At 39.9% G+C, this 12,905-nt stretch overlaps 1 protein-coding gene across 1 annotated transcript; it reads left to right on the forward strand.

Moving 5' to 3' along the window:
* The first annotated feature begins 11,143 nt into the window (after positions 1–11,143).
* Positions 11,144–12,001, forward strand: LOC141607865 (uncharacterized). Its single transcript, XM_074427213.1, has one exon. The coding sequence runs from the start codon at positions 11,144–11,146 to the stop codon at positions 11,999–12,001; it is 858 nt and encodes a 285-aa protein (XP_074283314.1).
* The last annotated feature ends 904 nt before the right edge of the window (positions 12,002–12,905 follow it).

Below are 12,905 nucleotides of genomic sequence, written 5' to 3' on the forward strand. Positions count from 1 at the left end.
TCAAAGAGAAAACAGACTCTGAAGCAGCAGCAACTGTCGCGAAATATATATCTGCCAATTTCTTCATAAGTTTGGGGGCAACAATTTCACTATGGTTAGCTAAGATAGCAGAACCTGTAGTCGCAGAAAACACCCGTGCGACATCGTCAAAAGCAGGGCCAGCAGCTACAATACCCCCTGGTCGGACTATTTCGGATGCTATATTCTATTTTTCGGAACAATTGTCGTTGGAAGCACCTTGACCAAAACACAATTTATAACTTCACAAACAACTCTACAATAAGTAAAGAGGCAAGTAAAGGTCGGATCCCAAGGGACGGGAATTGAGATGAGATTTCTATTGAAACTAGTGGTGTCTTAGGGGTGTCACAATTTGGGTTGATGTAGAAGGTCACTAAACTAAATAGCAATGAAAGTAAATAAGCAAGATGAATTGAAAGGGTTGTAAACAATTGATAAAAAGCACTAGGGTGTCATGGGGTCATAGGGGATTCATGGGAATTGATCATACAAACATATTCTCAAATTATAAGCAAGCAATTATTGTTGTGATGGATTGAGTTGGGTTATATCTTACCATCCTAGGAAAGTTTGGGTCCCGGAGCCGAATCGATTAGATTGTATAACACCTACAAGTCGACTTAGTCTTCCCTACTCAACAACATGCATGGTCTAATGAGACTCCAGTTGGTTTATATCTTACAAGTCTCATTGAAAAGATAGGTGATGGGTAAAAATTGCAAGGATTCATAGGCTCACATTTCATCAAACATATCATGTGCATGAGTTGAGATCAAAACAAGCAAGCAAATAAACCATGAAAGCATATTAATTTAAGCATGAATCATTCCCCATGTTGGTTTCCCCTAATTACCCATTAACCCTAGCTATGGAACTACTCACTCATTATCATGTTGAACATGCTAGCAAGGTTGTCAATCATACCAACAAAGTGAAACAAGATGAACAAATGAAAGTAATTAGCAATAATTAAAAAGGGATTAAGAGAATTTTACCTACTAATGATTCCAATGATAAAGCAAAGAATAATAGAAGTACTTGATGCTTGATTGAGAGGTTGTCAATCTCCCAATAATAACCCAAATAATCTTCAATTACCCAAAATAAAGGATGAACAAAAGAGAGATTAAGGAAATAAAACTTGTATTAAGACTTGATTAATTGTTGATTACAAAACTAAAGAGAGATTTGATTGATATTAACTACTCTAAGAATTGTTAAGAAGAACATCCTCTTCTAATTAGACAAATGGGGTATTTATAGTAGAAATTAGGTGGATGCATTAGGGTTAACTAAGGGCTTAAATGACGATTAAGTCCCTACTTAGGGAAACGCCGGTATTTTCTGAAGGAAGGGCATCTTTCTTGAAGCTTGAAGAAACGGATTTGCGCTGTCTTGGAATCCGTGCGTCTTAGGCACGGGACGGCCGGATTCAGGAGTCTCTTCCCGGGCGTCTTCTGGGTGCTGCTGCCCGGGCGTCTTTGGTAGAAGACGCACGGATTGTGGTCCTGGGGGACGGGCGTCTTCAGGGGAAGACGGGCGGATTGCTGCTCAGCCGTGTTTCTTCTTCTTTTCTTCCCTTTTCTTCATAAAATCCTTGGGGATTTCCTTGGGGATGCAAAGATCTTACCTCATCATTGCCCCACTACTATAATATGTACAAAGCCCTTCTAATCTTGTCTCTCCTTGATGCTTGGTCATTGGATTCAATCAATTTAGTCTCATTTTGCCATGAAAATGCAAGGTTTTCACTCATTTCCTACCAAGGACACAAAACCTCAAAGAATATGCAAAACAAAGAACTAAAGACAATAAATGACCCAAAAATGCACTAAAAAGCATGGGAACAAGGCTAATTCGGGGACTAAATGTGCGCTAATTATGGTCACATCAAATATCCCCAAACCGAACCTTTGCTCGTCCTGAGTAAAGAGGTGACAAAGACTAGGACCATTATTTAAACTAACCGAATAGCATAGCCGATATGAGACAATTAGCGGGTCTCACTCCGCCCCTTCAACTCACAACAAGACAACCATGAGGTAGGATGCCTTCTTGCAAGGCAAAGTGGGTCTTGCCAAAATGGCGACACATTCAAACATTAAGCACACAAAATCAAATAAAGGATGCATCTACAAAAGGAATAGCCACTTCCTCATCAAGTGGCGGAGGCAACTAAAAGAGAACAAATTTAAGAGCATATATTCCGTCACAAATACTAGTTCAAAAAATTACTAAGGCTAAGAGGATGGAACTAAATCACCACCAAATGGTGTTAAACTAGACTACTTTCGTCCTCAATTTCCAAATACTTTCGTCAAGAGCTATCGGATGGTTATGGAATGATGATCCCCATGATGCTAGTAGCACATGACATGACAAATCTCGAGTTCTCTACAAAATTAAAGGTCATGGATCGTCCCAAGCTCGACAAAGTGGCTTGACAAATGGCTTTTTGGGAATGAAATGCTCAAATCTTTATAAACAAGGGTGGATATGACTAGTATTCAAAATTTGACCTCATTCAACTTTCACATTTCAAAAATTAGAGATGGGGTTTGTCCCTTCCGTGCTAATGTCCTTTGCTTTCGCCAATCGCTTATTAGGCAACCGGTTAACCTCTAGACAATAGCTTTTCGGGGTGATAGTCACTCTGTCTCTAGGCGGTTGAATTCACAACTGTGTGGGGGCCCAATTCAATGGATCCCTCTCCAAAGCACATCGAAGTGGTACGCCTCCATCAAAACAACTAAAATTCTCAATATTTCAACATTTCATAACATTTGAGGTTTCCTTGGCAATAAAACGTTTCCACATACAAAATATTTGAAATGAGCACTTCAAACTTATTGATAGAAAGTATTTTTGGGTTGCCGTACCACAAGGTCACCTAGACAAGTTAACCAAGTCCACATCGCATCACGGGGTTGGATAGGTGACTCACATGCAAACCCTTGACTAGGCTTTGGGTCATGGGTCAAAAGACACTAGTATGACACTATCTAGGGTGTTTTACAACCATTCTAGTAGGCGAAGTCTTGAGTTGAAAAAGTATTTGTAATGGCTTAGTTGCTCTTGTCAAAGTTCTCAATTAGGCACTTTTTCAAAATATTTTATCTAAATGCAACTAAATGCCATGATGCAACTATTATATACATCCTAATGCAAGTGATTCTACCAACTAATATGACATATAAACTAAATGCAAGTCCTAAGTTCACATTGTTATACCACATCAATCAAAATAAAGCCACATAGGCATTAACATAAAGAGGAAAAAGGAGATTGGAAAGATCATACCATGCGGTCTTCAATACTCTCATGTCTCGGATGTGGCGTAGTCGATCAATGTGAACAAGGATAGAACAAACACAATATATACAATAATATATACTTGACTACACTACAAAGGAAAATAACATGTTTTTGGTTTTTCAATTTTCAAATTTTTATGGTTTTTTCGAAATTTTTGAATTTTTTGGATTTTTTTAATAAAAGTTAAGTTAGAATTCCCCATCCCCACACTAATATGGGCATTGTCCTCAATGGCCAAAATGATGGGAAATTATGCAAACATGATGCATGATTTCTATACTAAATGCAAGCTACACTAATCTACACTACATGATGCATGGTTTTTGTTTATGATGGAGAGGATAATTTAGATTACCTCCCGTTGTGTATGTATGTACTTCCCCAAACCGAGTTAGACATGATTGCTAATGTCCTAAGGTTGAGTGTAGTTCATGCACACACTATGCAATGCATGAAACTAAATTTGTCATTTTGGATTTTAAAAAGTGGGAACAATAAAATGAGAACACCTCAATGGGGCCGAGGTGTTAGTCCTCTATGGTGCTAGGACTACTCCAACAATGATCAAGATTAATAAAATACAAGTTAACAAAACACAAACTTCTTTTCATGAAACTTTGAAAATTAAAGAGAGGAGATGAGGAAACTTCACTTAAGCTTAGGTGGGTGCCTCTCGCCCGCTCCACCTAGTTATGAAGCAATCCTCTAGAGATCGGCATCATCTCCTTCTAGATCACTATCCCACATCTCCTTTGATGCATCACTCATATTCGGGTCCATGAACTCGTCATCTTCACTTCCAAGCTCCACCTTGTCCCCTCCGCAAGAATGGTTGCTCCCCTCCTCTTGTCTCCCGTTTGCCCCTTCGTTTGCCCTCTCCGAAATGGGGAAGAGTAGGTCCATTTGAGCCCATGAGGGAAATGCTCCCTCCTCACTAATCTTTCCCTTTTGAACCATATCGTGGTATTGAGGATAGAGTGCATAGTAAATGTCCACGATGGTTTCGTATTGGCGGTAGTGCAAATCTTGTAGAATTCCCGTGACAAAGTCGTCACGGGGAAGGATGAAGGGGTTGGGATGGTTGTACGGTTGATAAGGAAATGGGTAGGGAGACACTTTGATCTTCTCATCTTGAGATTGTTGCTCTTGTTGTTGTTGTTGATTTGGAGGTGGTGGTGCTTGTCTTGGTTGGGTTGGGTTTGGAGGGATGAGGTAGAATGCTATTGTAGACAAAGGTCCTCTTCTTGGGGAAATCCGTGGTAGGCCGTTCATTGGAAGATAAATCGGATCACTTCCTTTCGTTAACCACTTGATCCGCTTTTCAACCCCCTCAAGGGTTATCCAATGATGATGAATGAGAATAAGGTCTTCATTTATCCTCGTGTTTCCCGAAAGAGGAGCATACTCATTATTCTCATTGCATCTCGGATTGAAATGCTTTGCAAGCCTAGTAATGAGTCCTCCATTCACAATGTGTTTCATCCCGTCATCATCACCATTCCTAAACTTTGCCCATTTCTCGAGTAACAGTAGAGGTGCATTGAAGTGGTATACACTTCTTCCTTGAATATTGAGGTAGGATTCCATAAACACAAGGTCTAATTGGTTCACGATCGCCGGATCTCGGCGAGCAAAGAGAGTGCCCGAGAGGAATCGATTAGTAAGTCTCAAGATTGGATTTTGAATATGAAAAGCGAGACATTCCTTGTTGTGTATGAAATCCCGGACGGTCATGGCCCTTCACAAAGGTTCAACACTGTATTTCTTTGGCTTCGATGTTCGGGTAGGCGAAACATCGAGTCCAAGCACATTTGCGAATTCTACAAGGGTCATCATCCTCGAAACATTTTCTAACCTAAATTCTATGCAAATTGTTTTGTTCAAGGTTGTAAACTTAAAAAAGCTCAAAAACTCAAGCACAAGGGATCGATAAGTTTGCTCATGCATGTGGAAAAGGGTAGAGAGTCCAAATACTTCAAAGAGGGCTTCCACTTGGTGATAAATTCCAAGTTTCCTCAAAGTATCATGACATAAAAACTTAGTAGGGAGAATGTTCTTATTTAGAAGTCGGTGGAAGACTAGTCTTTGCACATCATTGATAAACTCAACATTTGAGAAGTCATCAAGTCTTGTAAGATCCACTATTTCTTCATGCTCCCTTCTTAATGTGTTGACATGGGAGGTGGAAGAACTTCCCCTCATCCTTGGTCTCCTCCCATTCCTAAAAGAGGATCTCCTTGGTGCCATTCCTTGATTATTGAGCTGGGATTTTGATTTGTTAAAAAATAAAGATGCTCCTTGTAAATTGAATGTTGCCTTTGGAAACCCTAGAAAATTGGGGCTTTTTGATTTTGTGGGGTTAAAGAGTGATTTGGATATGATTGGGAGTCATAAGGAGGTGGGTTTTATAATACAAGTGGAAGGAAGAGTGATGTGTCACTAAATGTGTGGTGGGGTGTAATTTAATTAAGAAAAGACGGGTCAAATCACCGTGGGAAGACGGGCGGATTCGAGCAGAAGACGCTCAGATTCTTTCTTATCGGGCCGGGCGGATTCTGGTGAAGACGGCCGGATTCTGTCACAGCAAATTTTCCAAATATGACGCCACAAGGACGGGCGTCCCGAGCCTTAGACGCTCGGATTCTTCAAATGAGGGACGGGCGGATTCTGCTGAAGATGGCCAGATTCTTCTCCAGGGATTTTTCTTGAAATGCACAGGTAGAAAGACGGGCGTCTTTCTGCAAAGACGGCCGGATTCTTCAGGACGAGCGTTTTCCCTTCTGAGACGCTCGGATTCTTCTATAGTCCTAAATTTTCAATTTCTCAGTTTAGAAGGCCGGACGGATGCTTCACAGGACGCCCGGATTCTTGAGGACGGCCGGATTCCAGGGAACACGCACGTGTTCAAGTTGTGAATCTCCCTTTGACTTCCTTTCCTCTCATAGATGCTTCCCCACACTTGAAAATTGGTTCCTTCCTTCATTCAAAATTCGTTAGTGACCCTCCCTCACTTACTCTCATGAAAAGAGCTTATGTTTATTATTATTAAAGAAATGCAATAAAATTATAAATACAAGTTAGAGGTTAGTATATTTACAAGTGGTGGTTTAGGGAGGACTCCACCAAACTCTCCCTTTGTTGGTTCTTTCAAGGATGAGAAGGCCCAAGGTAGGTGACCTCGACCTCTCCAATAAACGCTCCTTCATAGTATGGCTTCAATCTTTGACCATTGACTTTGAACTTGCTTCCATCTTCCGCTTTTAGTTCAAAATCTCCATATCTTCCAACTTCGGTTATCACATAGGGACCCATCCATCTAGAGTTCAACTTTCCCGGAAAAAGTCGGTAGCTGGAATTGAATAGAAGGACTTTGTCCCCTTTGTGCAAGGCCTTTTGTCTAATCCTTTTGTCATGGAGCAATTTCGTCTTTTCTTTGTAGATCTTGGCATTCTCATAGGATTGTAGTCGGAATTCCTCCAACTCTTGAATTTGAATCATCCTCTTTTGACCACTTAACTTGAGATCGAGATTAAGAGCTCGGATTGCCCAAAAAGCTTTGTACTCTAATTCGATTGGCAAATGACATGCTTTTCCGTAGGCAAGCTTGTAAGGGGAGGCTCCTATCGGAGTCTTATAGGCCGTCCTATAAGCCCAAAGAGCATCATCAAGCTTTGTGCTCCAATCTTTTCGGGTCTTGTTCACAACTTTCTCAAGGATTTGTTTGATCTATCTATTTGAAACTTCAACTTGACCGCTTGTTTGAGGATGATACCCCAAGCCGGTTCTATGTTGGACACCATACTTGGTCAAAAGAGATACAAGTTTCTTTTCATGAAAATGCGTTCCTCCATCACTTATTATTGCTCTAGGAACTCCAAATCTTGGGAAGATTATCTTCTTGAAGAGCTTGGTGACCGTTTTTGCATCATCATTTGGAGTGGCAATTGCCTCCACCCATTTTGAGACGTAGTCTACGGCCACAAGGATGTACTTATTTCCATTGGATGTTACAAAGGGCCCTTGGTAGTCGATTCCCCAAACATCGAAGATCTCTACCTCTAGAATGCCCCTTTGTGGCATTTCGTTCCTCCAAGAGATAATCCCCGTTCTTTGACAAGCATCACAATGAATGATGTATTCTCTTGTGTCTTGAAACATTGAAGGCCAATAGAAGCCCGATTGAAGAATTTTTGCAATGGTCCTCCTTGCTCCATGGTGCCCACCGTAGCTTGGACTTCCCATTGAGGGATGCATCTCCGGTAGAGCCCATCACTACATTCCTTGTAAAGGTTTGGGTCGTCCCAAAAGTACCTCTTCACTTCGAATAGGAATCTCTTCCTTTGGTTGTGGTTCAAATTTGGAGGGAGTACTCTTCCAACTATATAGTTAGCATAATCTGCAAAACATGGGGTGATGTGCCTTTCAAGTTGTGTTTGAATGGCCATCAAAATATCGTCGGGAAATGAGTCATTGATCGGGGTTTCTCCATTTTCATCATGAAACCGGATCCTTGACAAGTGATCCGCCACTACATTCTTGGCTCCTTTCTTGTCTCTTATTTCCAAGTCAAATTCTTGAAGAAGCAAAATCCATCTTAACAACCTTGGTTTTGCCTCCTTCTTTATCAAGAGATGTCGGAGAGCACGGTGATCCGAAAAGACAATTACCTTGGATCCAAGCAAGTAGGAACGGAATTTGTCCAAAGCATAGACAATGGCAAGAAGCTCTTTCTCGGTAGTATCATAGTTCACTTGGGAGGGATCAAGAGTCTTGCTTACTCCCTCCCATCCAGACCAAAGGTTACAGTTGCTTTTTGGCACTATTCATGGTCGTAGGGAATCTTTGTTATTATTCTTAATGTATAAGACAAAATATAGTCATGTGAGATCTTGTTTGATTTATCGTCATGAATGCTATAAGAATATCAAATTTTTATAATTTTTAATAATGTGTAACTAAAGATATGCACGTTACAAAACATGCATCGACAAGTGTGATAAAGCAACTGTAACCTTTGGTCTGGATGGGAGGAAGTATATAATAGATGGCATGAAGAGCTCTTCCTACCCGTTGGCCAAGAACCGCTCCAACGGCGTAGTTACTAGCATCACACATAATCTCGAATGGTAGTTCCCAATTTGGAGGTTGAATGATCGGTGCCGAGATTAGTGCTTCCTTGATTATATTAAAGGCTTCAACACACTCATCAGTGAAAAGGAATTGGGCATCTTTAAGCAAATGTTGAGTGAGGGGTTTCGCTATTTTTGAAAAATCCTTTATGAAACGGCGATAAAAACCCGCGTGACCGAGAAAACTTCTCACCCCTCTAACATTCACGGGAGGTGGGAGTTTCTCTATCACCTCAACTTTAGCTTTATCGACTTCGATGCCATTTTCCGAGATTAAATGACCCAAAACAATTCCTTCATTGACCATGAAGTGACACTTTTCCCAATTTAAAACAAGACTAACATCTTCACATTTTTGCAATACAAGAGAAAGATTATGCAAGCATGAGTCAAAGTCCTTTCCATAAACACTAAAATCATCCATAAAAACATCCATTATGGTCTCTAGGTAATCGGAGAAGACACTCATCATGCATCTTTGGAAAGTGGCGGGGGCATTACATAAACCAAAAGGTATCCTCCTATATGCAAAAGTACCATAAGGGCATGTGAAGGTGGTCTTATCCGGGTGTATAGGGATTTGGAAGAATCCCGAATACCCGTCAAGGTAGCAAAAGAATTTGTTGGAGGCTAACCTCTCAAGCATTTGGTCAATGAATGGTAGGGGGAAATGATCCTTTCTTGTTGCGGAATTTAATTTTCGATAGTCAATGCACATACGCCAACCGGTGATCATCCTTGTGGGTATTAGTTCATTTTTTTCATTTGTCACTACCGTGGTGCCTCCTTTCTTAGGTACCACTTGGACGGGGCTAACCCACAAAGAATCCGATATGGGATATATGATTCCCGCATCAAGTAATTTCATAACTTCTCCTTTAACAACTTCTTGCATGTGGGGGTTCAATCTTCTTTGAGGTTGAATGGTAGGTCTATGGTCTTCCTCTAGATGAATTCTATGCATGCAAAAATCGGGACTTATCCCTTTAAGGTCATCTAGACTATAACCTATAGCCTTCTCATGTTGTTTCAACACATCAAGCAATTTTCCCAATTGGTTCTCATCAAGTCTATCATTAACAATCACGGGTTTGGTCTTTGATTCATCAAGGTAAGCATATTTCAAATTTGGGGGAAGGGGTTTTTAAGTAGGAGTTTGTACCTCACTTTCCTCCTTTGGAGTTTCATTTAGAATTTGCTCCATCTCTATTAGACATTCCATTCTCAAAGCATATTCAACTTGTTCTTCATTCTCATCAACCTCATCATATTCGAATTCCATGATGGATTCTTCTTGCTCTTGAGCTTGTAGGATGTCTTCTAGGATGGATTGCTCAGCTTCTATAGGTTGACATGCTTCCACTAGGATGTTATGCACTAATACGGATTGTGCATGAGTGAGTTCTTTGTTAGCTATAGCGGCCTCAAAAAGATCTACCTCCAATTCCCAATACATATTTTTAGCCTCACTTGCTTCCAAGGCTTCCAATGCTTGCATGAGATCTTTGAAGAAAGGTATATTTAAGTGGTCCTCTACAAAACAATCTATAAGATCCATCTTGCAAAATATCAAACAACTTGAAAATAATTAGAACAAACCTTGAAGAGTTTTACTTCCTCAAGGCAAAGAAAGACACAACTAATAACAATATAAGAAAATCTAAATCAAGATAACACCGTCCCCGGCAACGGCGCCATTTTTGGTCGGACTTCCCATTGAGGGATGCTATATTCTATTTTTAGGAACAATTGTCGTTGGAAGCACCTAGACCAAAACACAATTTATAACTTCACAAACAACTCTACAATAAGTAAAGAGGCAAGTAAAGGTCGGATCCCAAGGGACGGGAATTGAGATGAGATTTCTATTTAAACTAGTGGTGTCTTAGGGGTGTCACAATTTGGGTTGATGTAGAAGGTCACTAAACTAAATAGCAATGAAAGTAAATAAGCAATATGAATTAAAAGGGTTGTAAACAATTGATAAAAAGCACTAGGGTGTCATGGGGTCATAGGGGATTCATGGGAATTGATCATACAAACATGTTCTCAAATTATAAGCAAGCAATTATTGTTGTGATGGATTGAGTTGGGTTATATCTTACAATCCTAGGAAAGTTTGGGTCCCGGAGCCGAATCGATTAGATTGTACAACACCTACAATTCGACTTAGTCTTCCCTACTCAACAACATGCATGATCTAATGAGACTCGAGTTGGTTTATGTCTTACAAGTCTCATTGAAAAGATAGGTGATGGGTAAAAAATGCAAGGATTCATAGGCTCACATTTCATCAAACATAACATGTGCATGAGTTGAGATCAAAACAAGCAAGCAAATAAACCATGAAAGCATATTAATTTAAGCATGAATCATTCCCCATGTTGGTTTCCCCTAATTACCCATTAACCCTAGCTATGGAACTACTCACTCATTATCATGTTGAACATGCTAGCAAGGTTGTCAATCATACCAACAAAGTGAAACATGATGAACAAATGAAAGTAATTAGCAAACTTTCTTATGCAGGGAAGATCAGTTAGTTGAACTCTGTTATTTTGGGTATGGAGCAATACTGGTGCTCTACTTTGTTAATTCCTAAAGGAGTTATCAAACTCATTACAAAGTTTTGCAGAAACTTTCTTTGGAATTCTGAGGAAGGGAGTAGGAAACTGATAATGAAAAGTTGGGTGTCTTGTTGTGCCCCTCACAAGGAAGGTGGGTTCAATATTAAGGAGGTACTAGCCTGGAATAAATGCATTCTGGGTAAATGGATATGGGAATTGGAACAGGGATCTGATAGCATCTGGTTTGATTGGCATTTCAAATATAACATTAAGTCAGGGAGCATTTGGACTGCAGTTTTAAAGCCTACTCATTCTGAAAGTTGGCGTAGCATTCTGAAGGTCAGGGATGAGTTGTTGATGCATACTGGGACCATTCAAAATGCAAGACAGTTTATGGCAAGTTGTGTGCACCACGGGAAGTTGCAACTGAATATGCTGTATGATAAGTTCAGGCAATGTCTATATATTGTTAGCTGGGCAACAGTGATTTGGCAGCGTGCAGTTATTCCCAAACACAGTGTGTTTCTAACTCTAGCAATGCCGAAGAAACTTGCTACTATTGATCAGCTAAATTGTAGAGGTATTCAGTTGGCTAATCGTTGTGTTTTATGCAAGCAAGACAATGAGAATCATAAGCACTTATTTTTTAAGTGTTTGTTTTCTAAAGAAGTATGGCATGGTATTCTCTCTTGGATGAAAATTTCTGGACGTACGACTAGCCTCAATAAGGAGTTACATTGGGGTGCGAATAGACGTACGTGTAAACATTGGAAAACCAAATGGTTTTTAGGATGCCTTGGTGCCGTGGTGTATAGCATTTGGGAAGAAAGGAATGCTAGGATCTTTCAAGGAGTGGAGCATAATGTGGATGGTATTATTAAAAGAGTTCAATTCCTTGTAATTATTAGATTATTGTATGCCTCTAAATTGCATAAGGAGGATGAAATAGTAGAGTACTTAGCTAGTTGAAAAACTTATATTGGTTATGCTTTTGTAAGATTGCCGTTTTATTCCCTATATGGATGAATATATGGCTTGCCTTTCTTGCAAAAAAAAAAAAAAAAGAAAAAAAAAGAAAGTAATTAGCAATAATTAAAAAGGGATTAAGAGAATTTTACCTACTAATGATTCCAATGATAAAGCAAAGAATAATAGAAGTACTTGATGCTTGATTGAGAGGTTGTCAATCTCCCAATAATAACCCAAATAATCTTCAATTACCCAAAATAAAGGATGAACAAAAGAGAGATTAAGGAAATAAAACTTGTATTAAAACTTGATTAATTGTTGATTACAAAACTAAAGAGAGATTTGATTGATATTAACTACTCTAAGAATTGATAAGAAGAACATCCTCTTATAATTAGACTAATGGGGTATTTATAGTAGAAATTAGGTGGATGCATTAGGGTTAACTAAGAGCTTAAATGACGATTAAGTCCCTACTTAGGGAAACGCCGGTATTTTCTGAAGGAGGGTATCTTTCTTGAAGCTTGAAGAAACGGATTTGCGCTGTCTTGGAATCCGTGCGTCTTAGGCACGGGACGGCCGGATTCAGGAGTCTCTGCCCGGGCGTCTTTGGGAGAAGACGGGCGTCTTCTGGGTGCTGCTGCACGGGCGTCTTTGGTAGAAGACGCACGGATTGTGGTCCTGGGGGACGGGCGTCTTTAGGGAAAGACGGGCGAATTGCTGCTCAGCCGTGTTTCTTCTTCTTTTCTTCCCTTTTCTTCATAAAATCCTTGGGGATTTCCTTGGGGATGCAAGGATCTTTCCTCATCATTACCCCACTACTATAATATGTACAAATGCCTTCTAATCTTGTCTCTCCTTGATGCTTGGTCATTGGATTCAATCAATTTAGTCTCATTTTGCC

The sequence above is a fragment of the Silene latifolia genome, chromosome 10, assembly GCF_048544455.1.
Source record: "Silene latifolia isolate original U9 population chromosome 10, ASM4854445v1, whole genome shotgun sequence".
NCBI classification, from domain to species: Eukaryota; Viridiplantae; Streptophyta; class Magnoliopsida; order Caryophyllales; family Caryophyllaceae; genus Silene; species Silene latifolia.

Coding starts and splice junctions, on each gene's coding strand:
- LOC141607865 (XM_074427213.1), top strand. CDS start 11,144: ATGAAAAGTTGGGTGTCTTGTTGTGCCCCTCACAAGGAAGGTGGGTTC.